At 33.4% G+C, this 24,380-nt stretch overlaps 4 protein-coding genes across 6 annotated transcripts; 3 read left to right on the plus strand and 1 right to left on the minus strand.

Annotated features, from left to right (window-relative positions):
• The first annotated feature begins 1,010 nt into the window (after nt 1-1,010).
• On the plus strand, nt 1,011-2,795 carry LOC111011648 (TCP family transcription factor). Of its 2 annotated transcripts, none has more exons than XM_088117444.1 (2): nt 1,011-1,141; nt 1,385-2,795. In XM_088117444.1, exon 2 carries the CDS (start codon nt 1,463-1,465, stop codon nt 2,525-2,527), a length of 1,065 nt encoding a protein of 354 aa, XP_087973570.1. In that variant the 5' UTR covers nt 1,011-1,141; nt 1,385-1,462; the 3' UTR covers nt 2,528-2,795. The 2 variants fall into 2 exon arrangements, with proteins under 2 accessions (XP_087973570.1, XP_087973573.1); XM_088117447.1 differs by lacking the exon at nt 1,011-1,141 and adding an exon at nt 1,148-1,288.
• A 2,738-nt stretch (nt 2,796-5,533) lies between these two features.
• LOC111011620 (Peroxidase superfamily protein) lies at nt 5,534-6,966 on the plus strand. The gene is given in 4 exon segments (XM_022285471.2): nt 5,534-5,784; nt 5,853-6,041; nt 6,143-6,305; nt 6,308-6,966. Coding segments are annotated over 4 exon segments (975 nt in total). The 5' UTR covers nt 5,534-5,544; the 3' UTR covers nt 6,691-6,966.
• An 843-nt stretch (nt 6,967-7,809) lies between these two features.
• LOC111011396 (2-oxoglutarate (2OG) and Fe(II)-dependent oxygenase superfamily protein) lies at nt 7,810-10,464 on the minus strand. The gene is made up of 5 exons (XM_022285126.2): nt 10,289-10,464; nt 9,585-9,832; nt 8,658-8,871; nt 8,359-8,493; nt 7,810-8,216 (listed from the first exon to the last, which is right to left on the minus strand). The coding sequence occupies exons 1-4, from the start codon at nt 10,436-10,438 to the stop codon at nt 8,371-8,373; spliced, it is 735 nt and encodes a 244-aa protein (XP_022140818.1). The 5' UTR covers nt 10,439-10,464; the 3' UTR covers nt 7,810-8,216; nt 8,359-8,370.
• Nucleotides 10,465-18,134: 7,670 nt separating this feature from the next.
• On the plus strand, nt 18,135-23,674 carry LOC111011422 (MADS-box protein AGL42). Of its 2 annotated transcripts, XM_022285162.2 has the most exons (8): nt 18,135-18,811; nt 19,165-19,348; nt 20,469-20,553; nt 20,741-20,802; nt 20,891-20,990; nt 21,101-21,142; nt 21,225-21,266; nt 23,386-23,674. In XM_022285162.2, the coding sequence occupies exons 2-8, from the start codon at nt 19,167-19,169 to the stop codon at nt 23,464-23,466; spliced, it is 594 nt and encodes a 197-aa protein (XP_022140854.1). In that variant the 5' UTR covers nt 18,135-18,811; nt 19,165-19,166; the 3' UTR covers nt 23,467-23,674. The 2 variants fall into 2 exon arrangements, with proteins under 2 accessions (XP_022140854.1, XP_022140853.1); XM_022285161.2 differs by lacking the exon at nt 18,135-18,811 and having other exon boundaries at nt 19,158-19,348.
• Nucleotides 23,675-24,380: the final 706 nt, after the last annotated feature.

Genomic DNA, 24,380 nt, shown 5'->3' on the forward strand with positions numbered 1-24,380 from the left:
GAGTTCTACCGAAAAAAACTCATCTCATTATTATTTTAATGCGGATGGAGCACAAAAACTTCACAAACAAAATTAAGCACATGATGTAAATCGTGATGTTCTCATTTAGGGAAAAAAGAAAGTTTTTGTTTTCCATATATTTTTTTTTATTTTTAAATTCAACAACACGATATCCCTGGACACTTGACCAGTTGAGTATCTTGAAAAAAAAAGGAGGTATTTTTGTACCTTAGAAGCATCAATTTAAATAATAACTTTGTAATAGCATACGTATATTTTTGTAGCCTAACTGGAAGCAAGATCAAGGCTAATGGGCCCAACCCAATTACTATTTTGGGCTTTCGGCCTTCTTTGAATTAGTGATGTTCAGGTGGCTGCACTACACATACACATAAAACAGGGCTAACAGCAGGAGTGAGAAAAAAAATTTAATTGACAAAAAGTATTAGATATTGTGAAAATGACACATGACTTTTCGGTAAAATCTAAAATTTTATCGAGATAAATTTACCCCTAATACAAAATAGTAGTGATTATTATGATCATAATTAGTGGTTATTCAGTGAACTTATATTATATAGAATAAAAATATTTTGATTGCTACAATCTAACTATTAATCAATGACGTTTCTTTTCTAAAATATTGTAGGTATAGTTTTTTTTTTTTTGAAATGTCATATTTTCAATTATTTAAAATAAAAGACATATTTTCATTTATTTTTCAAAATTTAGCTATCTCAAAAATCTTTAAAGTGGCTTATTATTTTGGATTAATGAAAAAGGAAACTAAAACCTTTCATCTTCATTCTTCATCACCTTGGCATTTACAATTACATAGAGAGAGAAATTCTTCTCTCGTTTATTCTTTTAATTAATAAAAAGATTTCCCTTTAAAAAAATTAATTAAGATTTACATAAAAGATTTTTTTTATTAAAAAAAGCGCAGGGGAGGAATAGGAGGGCGGCGTAATCGAAACGTATCAAAATCTGGGCGAATAGCGATTGAAAGAAAAGATCTGAACCGTCCATAAATTTTACTCCATAAAATAAATAGGGTTTGAGGGTTGAGGGACCCCCTTGTTTGTACACGAAAGGATAAAGTGGGGTTGGCTTCTGGCTGCTGCTCCTGCTCCTCTCTAGGGTTTGTTTCTCTCTTTCTTTTCTTACCTTTTTTTCCATTTTTTTGTGCTAAAAAGAGAAATTTTAACCCTGATTTTGCCTTTGATTTCTCTATTACTCTATCTAATCAGCCACAGTGCGAACTGAGAACATATTCACTCTGGTCAACGTATTATTCCCTTCTTCTTCTTCTTCCTCTGTTACGTTTCTTCTGCAAAAATAGCACGCTTCACTTGTTTTTATCTCCCAAATTTCTCGATTTCAGGCGTTTTTCTTTGTTGGGATTCTGGGATTTGGCCTCAATTTTTCTGGGTTTTACTTGAATTTTGATTTCGGTTTCACCATGGAGGAAGCCAACCAAAGCCATGGCGTTGATGAAAAGGGAGGAGGCTCCAATGGAGTCTTTGAAAACCAGGCCAGTAGCACCGTAGATGATTCGAATCTTGCGAAGGCCGAAGCGATTTTATCGGCCGAACCATCGGGTGCTCATACGGAGCGGCCGTCGCCGGCGGTTCCGAAGAAGGAAAAGGAAGGGATTATGGAGCACGGATTGGAGATTTTGCATCCTCTGAGCCTTTCTCAGATACCGCCGACGGTGGCTAAGCCGGCGAAGCGTCCGTCCAAGGACCGCCACACCAAGGTGGAGGGCCGCGGCCGCAGGATACGGATGCCGGCTGCCTGCGCCGCCCGTATCTTCCAGCTGACCAGAGAGCTCGACCACAAGTCCGACGGCGAGACAATCCGGTGGCTACTCGAGCACGCCGAGCCGGCAATTATCGAAGCGACGGGAACCGGCACCGTCCCGGCTATCGCCGTCTCAGTCGGCGGGACGCTCAAAATCCCAACCACATCTCCTGCGAGGCCAAATGGAGAAATTTGCGAAGCACCCAGAAAAAGAAGACGAAAAGACTCGAACTCCGAATCCAACGATTGCAACGATCAAGCTTCCGTTTCATCCGGGCTTACGCCAATTGCTCCAATGGCGGCCTATGGCGGCGGTCTAGTTCCTTTCTGGGCTAACGCCGGCGGCGTCACAGAGCCGTTCTTCATGGTTCCGGGAACGTCAAACAGCCACCAGCCACAGCTGTGGGCGGTGCCGGCGAGACCCATTTCTAATTTCGTGTCATCCATGAATCCCGGTTTGCAATTTGGGGGTGTGGTGCCGGTTCTGACTAGGGCTGTTTCGAATGGTTCGAGTGGGTTGGAAAGTGGTTCTTCGCCGTCGCTCGTTTCACCTGGTTTGATTCCGGCGACGACCAATGCTCCGGTGACTACCAGTGCGCCGTCTTCCACCGGTACAACTCAAATGTTGAGAGATTTTTCGTTGGATATTTACGAGAAAAAAGAGCTCGAATTCATGGGTCGCTCAAGCCCTGAAAATTGTCAAACACCATGTTCAAAACCTTGAAAATCACTTTTAACTCTCTTCTCTTCGCTGTCTCGAGTAGGCATTTTGGGCAAATATTATTTTCCCTCGAATAAACACTGTTAGCTTAGCTGTGTAAAAAGAGTAAGAAATTCTTTGTTTTTGCTCTCTCTCTCTCTAAATTTATATGCAATTTTCTGGCAGTGGGTGTAGTAAGAAATATTATGAGAACTCTGCAGCTTAAAGCACAAACTTACTGAAATATCTGACTTAATCAATGGAAATTTATGCTGTAAAAGTTTCCTTTTTTAGTAGAGCTGAAAACTCATCTGTTATATCCCGACTTTATATGTGTAAAAGCCAACTTTTTTTTTTCCATCCTTTTGAGAGTTATATTTATGGAGTCAAGGAAGGAAGTATAGTTAACATTATTTCAGTAACTCAAAGATTGTGTATCAATGTTATCAATGGTACAGTTTAATCTTTCCTAAAAATGATTATTATAAAAACACTAAAAATGCGACCCCAAATATTTATTTGAAGGAATTCTGGATGGATACACGGCTTGGGTTTGTTTACCGTGGAGGGTCAGAAAAATGGTCACGTGAGTCAGATGTTGCCACGTGCAGGGTGGTGGGTTACGAGAAGATTGGGATGCACGTGTAAGGTGGGCCCCACAAGTTAGAGGGTAGGCTAGGCAAGGCGTGCCGCGTGTGGGGTCCACAGGATTGGATTATTTTAAAAGTCAAAAAAGAAAAGAAAAAAGATTTTGTGTTTTTGTTATTGCAAAGGAAAGGAGTTAGGTCAGGTGGGTGGGCCACAATATCGAGGCTAGCTGTCATGTGACATATGGACACGTGTCATGATCTGAGCCCTTTGATACCTGGGCTCCTCCCGTGCTAACGGTGGTCCCCTCGTTATCCCAACCCAACGTTTTTCTTTTTACCATGGACAGCTTATACTTATGGCCTTATTTAATAAATACAATCACATCATCATAAATAATTCATTTTGTACTAAATAATAATAATAATAATTCATTTTACATTTTTTTTTAAAGACATTTAAGAAAATTACATTGCAAGTGCAACGTGTGAACTACTTCAATTCCTTCCCCATATATGATGTTCATTTTTATATGGGAAGTTTTATTTAAAATATGTTAAATGACCGCTCCAGTTTTCGAGTTTCAAAATCTTAAGTTATATTTTATCATGGCTATAAATTTTGTATTACTTGGGACAAAAATTGCTACTAATAGCAACATGCTTTGATTTTTTTTTTTTTTAAGGTATGCATCTTTAGAAGAAATGGTAGGATGAAAAGTATTTGATTTGGGCAAAAACATATAGTTAATAATATTATCGAAACTACAAATAATAGATCATGTGACACGGATAAAAGTTGGATAATATAAATAGAATAAACGTCAACCAATAACAACAGTAACCAAATAAAGGTTAGGAAAACTATTATTTATAGTTTTCTACATTTTAGTTAGATTTTTTTACAAATGGAGAGTGAATCTAAGTTTCTTGACTTCCAAACAGAGAAGAAAATTTGCAGTACGCATTATTGTTTGTACTTGAGTTTTAGTTCTTGCCTGCCCATCTCCCATCGCCATTCTCAAACCAAACCTGATGGACATTGCCTAACGAATCAACCCTAGGTGAAAAGTCGAAAAAAAAAAAAGTCAATTTTTACCCCAACCATTTGGTTAAGGTGGGTAACATTTCATCCCATCCAAACTTTCAATTTCATTCCATTTCAATTAAAGTAAACCTTAACAATTTAACCGGAAAGACAAACTTAAGATTAGTTAATATGTACCAAAAACTTATGATTCAAATTTACAGACGTAGACTCCGTTGTATTAAACAAAAAAATCAACTTCCAAGGAACAAAATTGAATTCTACCAAGAATAAATCTCTCAAAATTAATAAAATTTAACAATAATGTAACTCTAATGTTATCTTTCTCGAAAGTGCCCATAATTTTTGTACTAGACCTCTATTTATAATCTAATTAACGTATTTGAGAATATTTTTCAGTGATTGTACCAGTAAAAATTGACTTTAACTAACTCTTGGATGTACGTATGTATTTGAACATAGCAAGAATAGAGTTTTTTGTGAAATTAAAATAACTAAAGCACATTTCTTCCTCTTCTTCTTCTCTTTCTTTTTTTTTTTTTTTTAATTTCTATTCTATGTATTTTTGTTCTTGTAAGATTTTAGTCTCTGCATTTACTTTTAAAAATTGTAATGTGATTGACTTTTCAATGATAAGAATGAAGTCCCATGGATAAATAACTGGACTGCCTTTAATTTTGGATCTAGATAGAAATGAAGCCAACATGGAAAAAATGGGGAAAAAGAAACTGGTAACAGTAAAACTGTCTAAGCTAAATCAACCAGTTGATTTGAACAATTAATATTGATTAATTTGGTTTCATAGACTATAAATTTTCAATCTTATTGGTATGTTTTACCTTACAAAAATTCGAATACTTACTTCATACATAAAGTCGAAGATGTAGCTCAATTTTGCAGTAACATATTATATCGTCAGACTTTTTATATGTAAACATTCATTTATTATTGAACTACATATTGGACTTGGAGTATTAGTTTACTTTGTCAATTCTATAATCTTCGATATTAATGAGTGCAGTATGCACTAGAAAATAGTTAGAAACAAGACAAAGTCAATCTTGCATTACATTTAACATAACTTAATAATTATATAAACTATAAATTAAAGTAAAGAAATTCTGAACTTTAAAAAAAAAAAAACCATTTAACCTTTAATTTACTTGGACTAGAGAATGATATTAAAAAAACAGCAACAGCATGGTTGCTTAAGGAATTCCCAAAGTTGGAAAAGAGAAAAAGTGGGGAGTACAGCTGATTGTGTCCTCTTCCACAATGGAGTAGCTTGAAAGTACAGTAGGATCAATCCAAATCAACACAACTAATTTGCTTCATTAACCATTCATTAACTTAATTCTTTCCCATTCTTCATAAATCTCTATATAAAGAGATGATCAAACAGATATATGCCAAACCAAAATACGTTTCATACAATACAAATGGCGACAAATGCAAGAGCAGTCTTGTTTCTAATGCTCATGCTCGTGGTTTGTGTATCTGAAGGAGTTCTTGACGGCAATTATTACACAAAAACATGTCCAAATGCTGAGAAAATCATCCTCCAGACCGTTTACAATGCTTCCATTCATGACCCCCGAGTCCCTCCTCGGCTTCTCAGGCTCTTCTTCCATGACTGTTTCATAAGGGTAATCGTAAATCTCACTAAAACTTTCTCAAGTGTTAGAATTAATGCAATGGGATTGGTGTTTGACAGGGATGTGATGCATCAGTGTTGATAGATTCAACGCCGGGGAAGCAGGCCGAGAAAGATGCACCTCCAAACATCTCGCTGAGGTCATTCTACGTGATCGACGAGGCCAAGGTGAAGCTGGAAACTGCTTGCCCGCGTACTGTTTCCTGTGCTGATATTGTCGCCATTGCTGCTAGAGATGTAGTAACTCTGGTACTCAACTCATCTTCCTCCCACCAGTTAGTTGAGGCCTATTAATGTTTAGCATCAGTGATATTCTCTTTGCTTTCCTGATTTCTTGGAAAAATATGCAGTCTGGGGGACCATATTGGAGTGTACTGAAAGGAAGGAAAGATGGGAAGATTTCCAATGCTTCTGAAACCATCAACTTGCCAGCTCCAACTTTCAATGTTTCTCAACTCATCCAAAGCTTTTCAAACAGGGGATTACAAGTCAAAGACTTGGTTGCTCTATCTGGGGCTCACACTGTTCTTCCTTCCAATCCAGACTCCGCAACTTCACCTCAATTCATCAAACTGATCCAACTCTGGAATCTGGGTTTGCGCAGATTCTAAGAGAGAAATGTCCAAAACCCAATTTGGACAAAAATGCTGGACAATTCTTGGACCCAACTTCCTCAACTTTTGACAATGTGTATTACAAGCGACTGATGGAAGGAAAGGGTGTGTTTGGTTCAGATCAAGCTCTGTTTGGTGATTCCAGAACCAGAAGGATTGTTGGGTCGTTTGCTAAAGATCAGAATTTGTTCTTCAAGGAGTTTTCAGCTTCAATGGTAAAATTGGGTAATGTTGGGGTCAGTGAAAACGGCGATGTCAGAGTCAATTGCAGGGTGGTGAACTGAGAGAAACAGAGAGAGTTTTTTTTACAAAAAATTATGTAATGTTGATGAATTTATACTGTTTGAAATAAAGTGATAAAGATGCCTCTTCCATTGATAGCCAAGAAAGTCCTCAAATATAGTATGTCATATATCAGAGATCAAGTTCACAGAAGAATGTAAAGAACAAGCTCACTAAACAGTAAGGAACTGTAACAATGACCGTTTCTTCCTTCTGTGTCAGATTTGTCATTATTTTTCAAAGAAATAAAACACTATATCAGAGAGACATATATTCTACCCTTGGTTTCTGCCAAAAATCCCTCCGTTTTTCAAGACCAAAGAATCCCCTGGTATCAATCAATTTCTTTGGCTGTTTAGACCCTTCAATAGCTATTGAATATGATGATGGAAGTGTTGTGTAAACCACAACTGGACTTCTCACCTCATGCACACCATCTTTCCATGTGATGGAACCTGATATTATTGGCACTTGAGATATCTTTGGACCTGTAATCTTTACCGTAACGGATTTCTCTTCCCCAATTGTGGAGAATGAAAGAACTGCTTCTCAACTTTCACCCTTATAGCTTCAGGGTATAAACTTCAGCATGGTAAGTTGAATTTGGCGAACCAACATTGGTAACTTTCCTGGTGAAAAATCCATTCTCCATATAAATCTTCTACTGCTAGAGAAAATGAAGGATAGTTCAGATCCGACTCTACCATGTTTGGAACTATTGCGAGCTCTTTGTTGATCGCCAGTCAATTTAACATGGTACGAGAAAAGAAGATTACGTAACATAGTAGAAGAGAAGATTACGTGTTCAAACCCTATAATATCATTTGTTAGTTTATATTTAAAGTGAGGTTTGTCAAGTTTCAAAACGAATTTAAATTTATGTTAAATAACTAATCTTTTTTTAAAAAATGTCCCCTTCAAGAAACTTTCTTTCCACCATCCATTTTACAGAAGACAGTCCAAATGGTGAAGAATCTTTCCTCCTCGAAACTAGTCTATTCAGTATTATTATCACTCTTCTTAGTGGTTTTGAGCATCCTATTGACATATTTTAGATTCATAGTTTACAAATATATGCAAAACCCACAAAAAGATGGCAACTTTGAGTTACAATCCTAACATTAAAAAATAAAAAATCAAGTTTATAAAATTAAATTCCTTTGGTCAGAACACAACTGCGAGGAATGTAAACATAACAATACATATCAGAGTGGCATATCACATATGCAAGTAGAATGTCGTCTAGTCGCCTTGTAGTACAACTTATGAAACTAAGAACTCCATTTCACCAGAGATACACTGACTTTCTTGAGCTATTTAGGAACCAGCCCAGCCCCAAAAAATCGGCCATAGATGAGCTCGGGTAACAAATAAAATGTGTTGTTTAGTCATTGAATAAAATGAGGCTACCTTAGAGACCTGTTTTTGGTTGTCACGACATCCCAAGAGATATAAACAACCAAGTCAATAGCACATCTTAATCACATTTAGGTAATTCCAATGATTTTCTGTCGAGCAGACCTCCAACCTGTCAGGAATTATGTATGAGTTAACAAGAGATATAGACTGTGGAGAAACAGAATGAAACCAGAGAATTCAAGAAAAGATAAGGCTAGATTCCAAATATAGCTAAATAACATGAAACTCAACCAATGAATCGACAAAATTACCTAAACTTATCATCAACAAAATGTGACATCTGAACGGAAAATGTATTTGATACCCTTCGTAACATTGCGAGCTTCATGCAACAAACACTTGTCCCCATGAAGGTGCAGGAGAGCCATCCCTTCAGTAGGAGCCACCTAGAAAATGCATAAGAAAAACAAAAATGCAAGGAACTTGAAGTAGCAGGAAAAGGAAAAGACAGGAAGACAGATAAGGTGTCTCTCTGCAAGTTCACGTGTGATTATCAGAAACTTTGTAAACAAATGGAGCAAAGCAATTGGAAATAAAAATGGGGATTCACCTCGGCCACAACGCCATTCCTTGAACCATAGAAAACGGTTTCCCCTCCAACCAGAGGCTCGGAAGAAGGACCTTTTGAATCGTTGGTATCGTTTTTTGTTTTGCCTTTAGAACCTCCACTTAAATATATTAACAAAGTGTAATATGTGCGCTTTCCCCCTCCAAGATCAACACTTTCATCAATATGGCGTCCGAAGCGTTGACCAACATTGTATCTGAAATACCATAGTTTTTATGTTATGGCTAGGTGTTAGACTACGGTAGATAGTTATAGCAAATCTTGCAATCTATAAAACAAAAGCGACAGCAAAGAAAGAAGCTTGCCTTATCCTAGAAGGAGAATCAAATAAAATCTGCATTATAGCTTGACTTGTAAAACTCTAAATATAATTTGAAACTTGAAGCCAAGAAGTATAAGCATATCTCCTTCATAAAAAATTTTGGGAGGAAAATTAAATATAATGTGCTCTGCACTAGGCCAAGTTCATGGATTGCTTAGTCCTATCGATTTCATCTATCACTATCTATGGCTTCACAGGCACCTCACTTGAATGTTGAGCCAAAACTTCCCTAAAAGCATAGCGATAGCTAATGTTATTCACGTGAAAACTCGTTATGCACTTCAACTAATCTCACGAGACAATTGCCTCACCCTATTATATTGGTTGCCAAGAAAATTTATAAGACATTAAATCTTAGGTAGGTGGCCACCATGATTTGAATCTATTCTCTCCCAGCTCTTAACATTAACATTTTTCATTGCTCCGATGACCACTTGGCCAAGTATTGGTGTATTCGCATGCAATCTTTTAGAAACTTGAAATAGTTTCTAGAACAACTTCATTACTCCCTTGGACACCAAAAAAAAAAAAAAAAAATTATCAACCCAATGGTTAAGAGCCTGATTAGAAAGTAAGGCTGAAGTCACCTGTAAAATCTGATATTTGGATTCAACCCAACAGCAACTTTTCCCCGTATTTTAATATCAGCAAATAGTTTATCAAGTCCCGAACGCCAAATGGTGTCTGCTAAATCGGGATCATTCACCGAGATCCGATCATTATCTCTGAAAGCTTCTCCTTTCGTGGGACCAAGGCTCCCCTGATGAACAAAACCCATCGATTCTGCAATCGTGATGAATCCTTTTGACTCAACAGATGTGAGAAAACTTGGCACCTACATAAGTTAAACCATAACGTTCATTGCCAACCCAACTACTGAAGTAACCTATATCGAATTAGTTCGTTAACAGATACATGTTCCAAACCGGTTGAGTTTGAAAGTTAGAGTCGAAAAAATAAAATACACAACAGATCCATATCTCCACTGTTTAACAAAAACCCTATAATGAAATCTTTGTTTAGCATCTACATCTAACGTAATTTCTTCAGTAATAGAATTTCACGAAATGGAAAATCGAAGAGGGTATGAAGTATTGCAAATTGCGTCAACAAGCCATTTACCACCATTATCTCCATTGTAAAAGGTCACCCACAAACGAAATGGGAAAAACGAGCAAAAAAAACAGAGGAAGGGAAAAAAATTGACGCATTGAATAAGAATGAAGATGAATCAAATGTAAACCTAAGAACAGATTGGAAGTTTGAAGATAATTTGGATATGGATTCTCACCGTGAAGAGATCATTTTCTTTGAGGCGGACGATCTGAAGATTCTGCTTGGGTTTAATGGCTGGCCAATTCGTTGTTGGGGTTGTTTTCTTGGAATCCCCCTCCCCTCTTCTACCCGCCATTTTTCTCTTCTTCCCCTGTGTTTCCGCCATCAAAAATCATCCCATCACTCTATTTCTCGACCATGAAGTTTTTGTTGTTCGGCCCAAATCAAGTAATTGCAACAAATTTCTTGGATTCTTGATGGGCTTATCAGAGATTTCCTTCCTGGTGGGCTTTATTGGGCCTACAAGATAATTGGACCATTTTTACAGTTATTCCATATTTTTTCAATATTTCAATTTTTCTTTTGATTGTATGGTTTGACAAGACATTGCATAATTAGTGACAATCATATCTTTAGCTTTTCCTTTTCTTTATAATCATGAATATATTCTAAGTTTGACAATGAGATTATCCATAAAGTTTATCGAATGCTTCACTACAGGCCATTCATGGAGCATTTAATCTCATTGAAATTTAGAGAAAATTAAATTTATAAGCTATTTTTTGAAAAATCTTAATCATTAGTTTCCTGAGATTTAATAACTTTTATTAATACATGAACAAAAGTTATAAACATCTAAATTTCTGTTGATAGATGGGTAGAGAAAGAATATATTCCTCGGCCTAGTCTCCAAAATCAAATCGAATTAATTAAAGGAAAGATTTTACGGATTTATTTCATAGATGATCGTGGTTGGAAGAATAGTTTAGCTTATATATTATGTTACTATTGCATATCTTTGGAGTCTTTTACAAGGAATGATAATCAACTTTTATATTGACAGAAGATTCTTTGGCGACATAGCTTGGATTTTTCAATTTTGATATATGAAAAAAAAAGTTAATAAAAAGTTTATCTTTTCTTGAAGTATGTTTATGCAAAGAGTTGCACAACGCTGTTTACGTATCGAGCTCGAATCCAATTCTCGGCTCAACCTGAATCTTGGAGTGAACCTGCACAAGAGGGTAATATCTCCGACGATCAAGTCAGTATAGGTCGGACTCAATATTAAGCTCGATAAGATTCCATACTGAGTGTGAATGAGACCCTCTATTTATAGGTGGTGGGTCCGACAGCACTTACGACCGGCGGTTATCTTTGTTTTTTGTCATGTCGAACCTGTCGGGTTTGGGCAGATCGAACCCCTTCAGGTCGAATCCCGACTTTTTACACTTAGTCTCGTATTTGGACAAATCTGGTCTCTTCGACAGGTTCGAGGTGGACTTGGAATATTCTTTTATTTTTAAGCACCATTGAGCGTCCTCCACGTGTCCCCAATATTTCTTCCCCCAAACAAAGTATATTACGAAATAAAGAAAATGATTGATAAAACTAATCTGGATTTGAAATATAAAATTTATAAACAAACAAATCTAAATTATTTCTTAGACCATATATCTTCGACTAAATAAATAAATAAGACACCGTATGAGATAAATGTAATAATTTGACCAACTAAATTAAATTCATACTCATGTTTAGTGGAAAAACTCATCAAAAGAATTCGATTATTAATTCTCAATTATTGCCTTTGTAATTAAAAGAAAAAATGTTTAATTATTAGAATGTTCAGTCATATTAACTTAGTCTTAACTAAGAAAAAATTATACATTACGTTATGGGTTAGGATTTAATCTCTATATTTTTAAATTTCATTATCATCCAAATCTAATTTTGATTAAAAGCATTTATCAAATATCTTTCTTGTTTGTAAGAAGTAAGGAAATCAAACGTGACGATATATTTGTGATTGCACTATAATAGAAGTTACAAAAGTTCAAACATGCATTTATCGATTGCAATGCACTGTAGAATAGACCCTAGTCTCATTTTTGTTCAATCAAAGTGGTTGATGTGCGATTTCAATTTGCTTGACACGTCAGCAAATAGTCAAGCATGGAGATTGGCATGGACTTGGTTGATAACAAAGTAGAACCTTATATTGGTGTAGTGTTCGATCGGTCACATACACTCCAAAACTTAAAGTTAATCTAAACTTGTGCCAAGGTAAGTTTTAAGTAGAATGCAAGATGATGCATACTTTTGAAACTGTGAGACTCTGCCTTTTGGAAAATGTGACTCTATCATTTTGGTGCCCATACATGTCCTTTAACTAATTTTGCGTTGACAATTAGAAGATCTTTTGACAGCAGAATCATCATTCTGCTTAATGTTAGCACTTTTTTTTTTCCCTTTCTTTCTAGTTGCCATTCACTGGTTAAAGCACACGAACAGGGACAAAATCCTACAAAGATGAAACTATGATTAAAATATAACAACTAAAAATGTAATTTAACAGAAGAAAAAAGTGTAAATGAAACTTGGGCCCATCCAATCTTATATGCTTTAAGGTAAAAGTAGGTTAAAAGCTTGGGAAGAGAAGTGGACAAAAGAGAGAGTTTGGAGTGTGACATTTTGCTTTTGAAGTGATTCTCAAATGGAAATGCATACGTCCCAACCTCAATAATTGACCTCTTCCTTTTGTCTTGTCACATCATGCTTTTCTTTCTATCTCTTCTTTTCTCCCCCTTTCCTTGTCTCATAAAAATATAAACATATACTTCCCCAATCTCCTAGATTTAACTCTAAATTCTGCATGTAACCGTTACATTATCACGAAGAATCCTCAACAATTTTCTCGTTGTCTATGTCGACAAGGTCATTTTACTTTTCCAATATCGATTTCTCAAAAAACATATAGATGTGACGGTAAGAAATACATAAAGGTTTCTGATTGTCTAAATTGATGAAGTTATTTAAACCTCTGAAATTATTTCTTCAACCGACAAAATAGGTAAAGTTCTCTCATCGTTTATGTTTATAAATTATTCATGTTTTTAGGTAAGTTTTTTTTACTACTAATAATTGAAAACTACTTTTATATTGTTAAGACTCCCACATTTAAAAAAAAAAGACGTAACAATGGTCTATAATAGAGATGAGCTACTCCTCTCATCACCAATTGATTTTGAGATGGAACTTCATGAATATTATTTAAAATTATGTATAAAAATGTGATTATGCAGGAAAGAAAATAAAAAATTATAGAGGAATATTAAAAGTACTTGGATTCAGTGATTAGGGTCAAATGTAAAACTTCTAAAGAGAAAAACATACATGTTATGTTCTTGATCTTCATCCACTTAAACAATTTAAACTCATTTTTTGTTTTTAATGGGAAATGAGAGTGAAAAGACATGTATGGTATATGATATTCTACCATACTAATGAATCTGAAGCCTCAATTTTTTTTAGTACAACAATGAGGATTTGAACATCCAATGTCAAGAATGCTGATGCTAGACTAATTAAATAGAATTATTTACTAGGATTTGGTTGATCCTCTAATTAGATTACTTAATACGTCCATTAAAATATCTCAAATATAATTAGATATGTCTTTCAGAGAATTATCCGAGCTCGTAAATTACATATTAGATTAATTCTAACAATAAAGGCCAGACATCAGATTTTGTGAGCTTGAAACTTTATTAATCCAATCCTTCACATTCAATCATACTCATTTTGAATATAAATCCTTTCACGTTCAAGGTTTTCTTTGTTGAATAGAAAGGGCAGTGGATCCTCTCTCATATCATTGTCATCACCAACATTCATATTTGTTCAAATGATTCCTCAATAATATTGTTTAAAGATTTTATAATAAGTTACAGAGAAAACCCAAACTTTGAGAGTGTGTTGATTATAATAGGTAGGGTCTTTCCTTTTAGTGGTAAATCATTTCCTTTTTCATGTCTAATTGGCTTTATGATTGGTGGGTTTTTCTTTTGGACTCATTCAGTGTATAAATATGAAGGGTTTTTTTTCCTTTTCCTTTTTTTTTTTGGTAGCCATGTTCATTGGCTGTGAGGCATGCATCCATCATCATCCATCATCTGATCTGCCAACTCTTAATTTGAACAGCTCCAACATTGGTGGGACATTCACCTTTTGAAACAGTTGTGTGTGTTGCTTTCTTCTGTTTTTGGTTGGTATTTCTTGTCTTGCTTATCAAAAAAATATTGGGTAAGACTTAATTAAGAGACAGCTGCAAAAACCAATGTTTTTGCAGTACAAGACAAGAGTAATAGGGTGTGGTTTTTGTTGTTATCCATTTTAATTTGTTCTCTTGTAACATCCTATGTTATATGCCAATTTAACCAACTTTAAATTAAAAGGTTATTGGTATTGTAGGGTTTGATGTATTGAATTGGAAAAGCACCATTTTCCTTTAAAACCACAACTTAATTTCAATGACTTGTTCGGTTTTCATTCTTTTTACAAAAAAAAGGCATATGTCATGCCACGCGAGTTTCAAGGTATGTGGATATTTTAGCTTTCACAACCTTTCCATAATGACTTATTATACGTATATCCTAATTTGATGATTATTATTATTTGAATTAAGGTTTAAATCGAAATCCAAAATTATTGGCTTCAATATTAGTTGGGCCAATTGACATGATTGACATTTCAAGATCAAGATCGTGTGCAAAAATTAAATTCATTGGAAATTAGGATGCATCGAACTCTCGTATCTTCAAGCTTTAAACTTTAGAATTTCTAAGTTAATGATGAATCCATGAAAATGCAGATCATTAAACATTGATTGGAATGTGATTACATATTACTCCATCAAAAACATTAATATCAAAATATTTGTTGATAAAAGTATACCAAGTCAAGCAGCTCGCTATGTAGCAATAGATTTGGGTAGACAAAGTCACTCCACAAGAGCAACCTCGAGTTTGAATTATCATTTTGTTATTTTTTCTCATTAAGAAAGGAAAAAAAGGGGAAGTTCTCTTCTTACCCTTTGAATTTAAGAGAATTAATTTTTACTTTGGAGGTTTTAATTTTATTAAATTGAACTCTAAAGTATCGAAATTAATACTCATTATGGGTTGAATTTTTCTTCTTTTTCAGATTTTTGACAAAAATAAGTATTCACGTGTAACTCGATGCGAGAGGATTTTATAGTTGGTATTAGTTATGCTAGATATCCTTTTAGTTTGTGAAAGGCTTGTGTGTTTTTTCGATTGTTCAACTTTTGGGTTTGGGCTTGGGTGTTTTCAAAAGTTGAGCTTTAGATGCTTTGATAGTTAAATATGAATAGCTCTTTATTTTTCGATATCCATTAGTTTGACGTCGGAAAACACACAATAATTCATTCATAAAAATATAGGTGGCCATCATAAGGTTTGAGCTCATTTCTTCTCAATTTATCCTAATCCAACAAGCCACCTATGATGGTTAGATATAGATAACTTATGGTTTACACTTTTAACTTGGTTTCGTGGATATAAAAACTATATAAGTTTATGGTTTCTAATTGTGAAGCAAATGTTTAACTCAATGTTAACAAATATGAGTTTATGAAGACAAGAGCTTTTTTTTTTTTTTTTTGTCTAGTTCAACGACATGTAGGGGTGAAGATCGGATTTGATCGAACTTTCGATATTTTTGTTGAGTATATATACCTTAACCAGTTCAGTTGAATTATATTTAGGTTGGTTATCAAGTCTACAGTTACGCTGGAACTGGAATGGGTAAATGAATGGTTACCAAAATATGAGCTACCTTGCAAATCAAATATAATATAAGGTACTCAATTTTTTTTAATTAGTTCAACTATAAGCTACCCAATTGCCATCTCAAGGAAAAAAAAAACATCTGCTTTATACCAACAATGAAATGCTATTACATTTAAAAAAAAACAATGAAATGCTATAATTATATTCATATATTTCTCTCTTTTATTTTATTTTTTATGAATTTGTAATTTGTATAGGTAACTCTTCTAGGTAGTAGCCAAAACATGATGCATTTGTATGCCTAACGATTCTTTTCTCCAAATACTAAAATAAATAAATAAATAAGGAGCCAAAAAGGAAAAAAAAAAAAAAAGATAAGAAAAAGAAAGAACAAGAAAAAGGCAAAAAGTATGACTCGCAAAGGATAGGCATGTGAGGTGGTAGTGTAGGTAAATGACAGCGTGTATGACGTGTCTAACAGTGATTGGTTTGGAGTCCATGTCATCGTACGATGATGTCAACTTTACTGAATCTTCAATGCCGTCATAAGCACGCAGACCCACAATTGTTTTGGTCGAACAGAACTCAAAACTTCAACTTCCCATTCACACTCCAAAACTCCCCCATTCCATATACTATTTTCAAATTTATTACCAACTTTAATGATTCAATCTATTTAATCTCTATAAAAGTTTGGAATTACAACTTTGATTCTATCTTTTAATCTAGTTTGTATAATATATTCACATCATTCATCAACTAAATAATGATGATAAATTTATTGAAGAAATGTTGGCTGACAATAAAATTAATAGATGCGAGAAAAAAATAGCATTCGCATGATATTTAAAACCAACTTGATATGTTACTGTATATTTTGTTCAATTGCATATACGATGTGTCATGATAAATTAACCAATATTTTTCTAGTAAACAAGCTTGTTCTATCATAATTTTAGTTAATGATCCTATTGATGTGTAATTAGAGAACGAAGTTTATGGATATAATTATAAATTTTTTTAAAGATTTAATAGATACACCTATGAAAGTTTAAGTCGAACAAGTATAGTTCAATTGGTCAAGACTTTGCTTACTTATTCTTAAATTCGAGGTTCAAATTTGAACTTAAAAGAAAAAAGTCTTTAGGGACGATTTGTTTCATGGGAATCCAAAATTCTCGTGAGTTGGATATTTGGATTCTCATGTTTGTTTTGTTATAGTGTAAGTTACCTTGATATCTCGAGATGCTTGGACATCCTAAGATGCCCATACAGAAGACATTTGAGTCGATTTGGATGTCGTTTTGAAACATGAGTTTTCGAGATTTCCATGTTAAGGTATCTCTTTTTTAAATTTTTGCCTTAAGACCCTATTTATTGGCCCATTACTTGTCCTACGAGGAGGACCCTAATGTAGTCAGGTTTGTTGGAACTTCAAAGAACAGCTACACTTGGAGCCTACGACGAAGCACTGCGTAGGTTTCTTTAAGGCAGGGATGCTTCTGGAGCTAGAAGGAAAAAAAGAGAATTGATTTCACAGCTCCTCTTTGCCCCCTATCTAGTTAGTTCTATTCTAGTAAGGTTTTGATTTACAAGGTTCTGAATACTTAATTTCTTACTTAATGGATGCACTAATGGATGAGGGGTCGCGTGAGCAATTCCTGAATATCGAGAGAAAGTTGATCAATATTCAGGAAGGGATCGAGGATCCTGATCTTTGTCAACACAAGACTCGGAGTCCCCTGCTCAAACAAAAAAGCCTTTGGAATTGAAAATGCCTTTCGGATTTATTCTCGTGGAGGGGAGAAGACTCATTTTTCATTCGAGATAGGGGGGAGCTATTGTGAAGCCTAGAGAGGCGGAAGTGGCAAATCGCTTCTACCAAGTTCCCCAACAGCAGCTTAGTAGCGTTCGTTTTTCATATATTTTATTTCATTAATTTTCTATATTTTTATTTTTTATTTTATAGTTTAAATAGATTAATGTACTCGAGGGTTTTTTGCATTCTTGTGCTTCTAGTCTTAGGATATATGCCTTCATGTTACTCAGCGAGGTTCATTCATTACTTATGAAATTCATCAGGTTAATTTTAAAATTTGTCGAAGTATATGAATTAAATTTGAACATTCAGAACTGAAATAGTAAACTATATTTTAAGTCCTTGACCTAAAAGTAATTTAAGAGATATCCATTTTTTTCCTTTTTCATTTTATATGGAAATCCGTTTTATATTGGCTGTGTCCCACGATCCTTTTCCCTATCTCTCCTGCATTTACCTCAGTGGCTTCTTTTTCCATCATTCTGGAATCTCTCTCTTTTTTTTTTCCTTTGCTATGTTCTATTTTTCTTTTTTGGGGAATGCCTTTCCTTATTTGTGTGATTAGACGATATTTGGAGTTTGGAGAGGAAAGGACAAAGGGAATAAAAAAATTAGTCTATAAATGAATGAGCAAATATAGCTTTGAGTTGTGCAGGAAGAAGGGATAAATGCCAACCAATCCTCTGAAAACCTCTCGAGGGTTTCTAAAATTTCTTCTATTTCCTTTCTCCTAATGTTCTAACTCTTTTTTCCGTTTTCCCCACTTTTGTTTTTTGCTCAAAATTGCTTCTTTTTTTGTGAGGGGCCTTCAATTTTTTTTCCTTCCCCCCTTTTAGAGGTTTTTACCAGAAAACTAGCTCTTCTTAGGTCCAAATCTTTCTAGGGTTTCTGGGTTTTGGGTTTTTTAAGCTATTTTTGGTTGCTTTCTGAGTCTTCTTAGATTTTGCTTCCCACTCTTTTTTAATTCTCTTTGACCCTCTCTCTCTCTCCTCTTCTTTTTCCCTCTCAGTTTTTGTTTTTGTAAACTGTGAATATTTTGTTAATTTTTTCTGCCAATATTTTGGACCTTGATTTCGAAGCTCGAGCAATAAACTTTCCAAAGTAATTTTGCGTCTCCAGTTATATGGTAAGATATGTGTATTTTAATCTCTTATTTTCATTTGATTCTTAATTTTGTAAAGAATATTGAATAAATGGTTAAATATATAGTAATCTATCTACTTAAACTTTTAGGTCCAGTCGCATCGAGTTCCTGTTTCGAACTTATAATTTTATTTTCTCTTGAATTGATACTCCCCTCTTGAGTCTTGTGCTTATTTCCAAACCTGTAAAATTAGGAGGGTTAAACCATGAAAAAATGATTAAGGGCATGTTTTGAAGATTTATTTAGGAGTAATTTTGTAAAACGTATTTAATAATTAAAAAAAATTAATGTTGGATTGTCAAGAACATCAGTAATTGACATATTATGTATGGCAGAAATGGTGAGAGGAAAAGTAGAGATGAAACGAATAGAAAATGCGACAAGTCGGCAGGTGACGTTCTCGAAGCGTCGAAATGGGCTGTTGAAGAAGGCTTATGAACTATCTGTGCTCTGTGATGCTCAAATTGCTGTCATCATTTTCTCTCAGAAAGGCCGACTCTACGAGTTTGCAAGCTCTGAGTAATTTTTCTTTCTCCTTCATTCCTAATTTTTACAACTATTTGTTTTTTCCTATGCTTGTTTGGTTATTGTTGATTTGCAGTAAATTTTTGTTCACTTTTTTCCCTGAATCCAACCTACTTTCCTGTGCTAGATTTTTCCACTGGCACTTCATATTTTTTTATTTCTGATCTTTGAAGATTTTCTGCGAAGCTTTCTCTCATCTCTAAACATGTTCTGTTTTTCCATTTTTTTAAACATATAAAACTAAAAGTAGTTATTATTTATTTTTAATATTAAGGAATTTTGGAAAAAGATTATCAAATGAAGTTTGCTATGACACAGTATTTTTCCGTCGTGAGAGCAATTTGTATGGTAGGGTTCAGAAATTATAATTTAAAAAGAGGATTAACTTGAAAACTTATGTAGTATATCCATAAAAACAAGCTGTGTTTTACTGTGGTGGGAGGACAAATGCCCAAAAACTAGTTCCTTCAACCAAACTAGGGATACTAAAAAAACGTCTCAACTTTTTCTTTTTTTCTAAGTTCAATACATGAGAGTAAGAATTTGAATCTGATTGATGATATATACTTAACTAGTTGAGAGCTATATACTTAAGTTGATGCCTCAACTTTTCCGTTGAAATTCATATTCCATGCTTCTTTTTTTAGTCGATATAGAATTTGTAGTAAGAATTTCAGCTATATAGTATATAATAGTGTTAAACCTTAACTCATTTATGTTATATATTTGCACTGGATTTATGAATTTTACCAAGGACGATGTAGTCGATATAGAATAAAGTAGAGATTTAGAAACTGTGATAATGTAAAATGATGGAAAATAGTGAAAATGGAAGGATGTTTAGTTAGAGATAAAGAGAGAAATGGAGTCTGTAAGAGTGATTGAAGGAAGGACGTAGGACTTGGCAGAGAATTCCCTTTTTAACTCTCTTTTCTTAGTACAACAAATTGAGAGTAAGGAGGTTAAATCTTCCTCAGGTTGACAATGGAATATCTTTTTATGGCGTGGAGAATTTAATTATGTATTATTGTATGAAAATCCATAAAAAGGAGCTGTTGATTTGGTGGATATTAATTATGATTAATGTGTTAGTGGCTTTGGATGATTGTTTCAGCATACAGAGGATTGTGGAGCGCTATCGCAAATGTGCAAGAGATGGGAAGAATAATAGCAAGATTGATAAACAGCTCCAATTACAGGTTTTCAATCCAACCCTTTCAATAAACTACTATCAAATAAACCATAAATGATTCATTCTAGTTCTATGATAACTCTTACAACTAAGCAAATTAATAAAAATATCTGTCCCAAACTGTCATCTATTTTAAAGTCCCGTTTGATAATGATTTTGTTTTTGATTTTAAGAATTATGTTTCGGTACTGCAGGAATTAAAGAATGAAGCTGAAAGTATTAGTGAGAAAATTGAGTTGGTGCAACTTTCTCAAAGGTGTGATTTTTTTACCCAATACATCTAAATTAATCCCTTTTCCAATGGCCTCAGGGTTTTCTGAAAAATCACAAATTTGAATGAACAGGAAGCTGTTGGGATATGGACTGGATTCTTGTTCTCTTGATGAACTTCAAGAAATTGATGCTCAGCTTCAGCGAAGCTTGTTCCTAATTAGGGCCAGAAAGGTAAATCTATTATCAGCAGTCTAGATTATAATTTTCTTTTATTTTTTTTCGAGGATCAGACACTTGAAAAATACAACCCTCAGCTTAATTCAAATCTGACTGTGTTTTAGGCTCAGCTATACAAGGAGCAAATAGAACAACTAAAAGAAAAGGTAATTCATTTTACATTATTTTTGGGTAAATTCCTTTATGTTTAATGTTTTGATTAAGAGTCTTTAATTTTTCTCTCTTCAGGAACGACTTCTTTTAGAAAAGAACGCAAGATTATCTTTAAAGGTGAGTATAACTCTTTCAAGCTTGTTTTGTTGGAATTTTTACATGTTATTTCAGTTCAAACCCATATTTCTTGAAGAAAATGAATGATTTTATGACATAAAACAAAAACAAATTGGAGTTATTAATACCAATACGATTTTTTTGTGAAATAATAAGTCGAAGTTTTTTATTTTAATTATAAATAAAGTGTCTTTTTTTTTTTTGAAGTACTTAAATATTTACGCTGACGTGTATAAATCTTCACTAATCTATACATGAAAAACTTAACAACCAATTGTAACGTTAATAAATAAATTTAAAAAGGAAAAGAAAAAGAAAAATAATTGGAGTTTGAGTCGGGGTGGAAGTGTCATTTCCATTAATCTTGTAAAATACTAAAATCTATATTTATTCTCTGTTTCTGCATTAAAAAAATGGGAGATTCAAATAACTTTTTTATTCTAATACCCAGAACCTGTCTAAGTATTGCCTCTCAACGGTAATATCTTTCATTATTTTAATGTTATTTTCGTAATCTAATCGGTAATCGGTATAAGGAATTGAATTTTGGACAGTAAAATTCAATATTTTAGCGCTCTTTAATAATCTTTTCAGTTTCTTATTTTCAAGATTTGAAAATGTCTTTGGACTTATAAGAAAAAGAAAATTTAAAATAAGATTCTGATTTTCAAATTTTACATATTCTTTTGCACTATTTTTCTCTCTCTAATATAATTTCCTTCTGAAAGTTTGTCTCTCTTTCAAAATTGGTTTTCTCATGTATGGCTTTTTTTTTTTTTTTAAATAGAAAATCAAATATAAAAAACGTTATTAAGAAAATAATAATGTTTGCTTTTCCTCTCTTTCTAGGCCATTGGTATTTCTTTATCTTGTTTTGGAATTTCTAATATAACGAAACAAAAAATTATATATGTTTCAAATGTCTGGCAACACATTGAAAATAAAATTTAGAGAAAAAGTGAATTATGGGAGAGTAGTATAGGATAGAGAGATAAGTTAGAAAGGAGATATTAACAAAAAGTTATAAAGAGACCAAAATTTTAGAAAACAATGTGTTAGTGAGAGAGAGAATTTAGTGAGAGTGTTTAAAATAAAATAAAATAATGAAAGATAGACTGTCAAAAAGTGAGATTTTAGAAAATACAATTTGTTTTAGGTTTTTTAACGTTTTTCAAACTTTAAAATTTGACAACTAAATTAATTATCAAACAAAATTGTTACTGATTATTCAAAAGTCAAAATAGAAAATAGAAAATGAAATGACTATTAAACGGCTTTGAAGTTTTTAACCATTTTTAAAATTTTAAATTCAAAATCATACTTAACCTTTCATCCAAAGTTTTGATCGTATAGATAAAACTTAAGTGTTTAAATAATAAGAAGGTATCACCGTCAATACAAAAATTTACAGTTATTTATTCTATTTTTTTAAAATTTTTTGATGTATTCATCTCTTCTTTTAGTTGTCTGATAGTTTGTGGAGGATAATTACTTGTGACATGAGATAACTACATATCAACAACTATTAAGTTTTATCCATTATATAAAATATTACAATTATCAGTAAAACATGTCTGTTATTGAAAATAGTAACTTATTATTAAAATAGTAATCAAATTATTATTTTCTTTTTGGTACTTGAAAAAGGGCTTAGAAGTTTTGACATGCTCCCCCTAAGTTAGAAATATAAAATAGTTCCTTGCATTCTGTAGTAACAGTAATTCACATGATAGATTCGAGAGGAAATGTAAAGAATATTTTGAAAACGTAAACTTGTTATATTGTAACATCTTAAATCCTAATGATTTAATGGATGTTAATCAAAGAACAAAATCATTGGAAGAAGCCATTCAATGTTTCTCATAATTCTCTTGAAACTAATAATAATAATAATGGAAAGAAGAGATCGAATGATAGGTTCTGTAAACATGAGCCCTTTGCCATCTTTTGGGCTGAAAAAAATTCACTTTTTTTCTTTTTCTGGTTTCTTTTTGCTGTTCATTCTCTCGTAGTTGCAGCAGTAAAATTAAAGCAGTCAAAAAGAGTTTCTTGCACGCTACCTTCTCATACTTTTAAACTCAGACAATCAATTATTTACGTTTCCACTAAATGACTGCAGGCCGCAGCTCACGGTGGCGCCGCCGCTCTCGGCTGCCGGAGTAGCCCAAGTTGTGAAGTCGACACCCAATTGTTCATTTAATCCCACGTGCATGCCATGCAGCTTTACCCACATACAAATTAAATATATAAATAAATAAACAAATAGTCTATTATCAATTTCGAATTTCCCATGTAATTGTGAGCTTTAATTGTTTATGTTATTAATAAACAACTTTGCAATTATATTTATGTGGTCTTGTATTTCACTATTATTAATAGAGTTTTTTTTTTCTTTCCTTTTTGAGTGAGATCTTATGAGTTGTTTCTTGAATTAAGTTTTGGATTTATCTTAAAGAGTCGTTTTGATAAGCATTTTACTTTTAATTTTTAATTTATAAAAATTATGTTTGTTTTTGTATAACTTCATATTAGTAAGTTTTTTTTTACCTCTTTTGAAATTATATTTAAATTCTTAGCCAAATTTCAAAACCAAGAATAAAATTTTAAAAAATTGTTTCTTTTTTCGTTTTCAAAAGATAGCCTAAATTTAGAAAGTATTTATAAAAATTATATAACAAAACAAAGAAACTGATGAGTGAAAAACTTAATTTTAAGAATTAGAAGATCAAAAAGGGACTTCTGTTTGTTTAGAAATGCAAATGTGATGGTTTGCATATCTTTGGGGGCCATGTTTTTTTGGTTTTATTAATGGAATTAGCCAATACAAGAAGATGTTATATATTATTTAGATGGACAGAAGTCAGTTCCATCTTCTATTAAAACTATAAATTGGTTTGGGCCTTTTAGGGCTTGAATTTGTACAAGTATAGAATAGAGTGTCACCGGTTTGAATGGCAACAAGTGTTGAATAAATAAAGTGTCTGGATAAAGAGAAAAGGAAACTCCTTTGTTAAGTTGAAAAAAAGAGAGTTGTATTCAAACATCAATCATTGCGTTTTCTTTAAGAATTGAAGATCAAACTCTGCCTTCCATCTATTCTATATCCAATGGCTT

The sequence above is a fragment of the Momordica charantia genome (assembly GCF_013281855.1).
Source record: "Momordica charantia cultivar OHB3-1 chromosome 10 unlocalized genomic scaffold, Mcharantia_2.0 BLBB01000010.1, whole genome shotgun sequence".
NCBI lineage: Eukaryota > Viridiplantae > Streptophyta > Magnoliopsida > Cucurbitales > Cucurbitaceae > Momordica > Momordica charantia.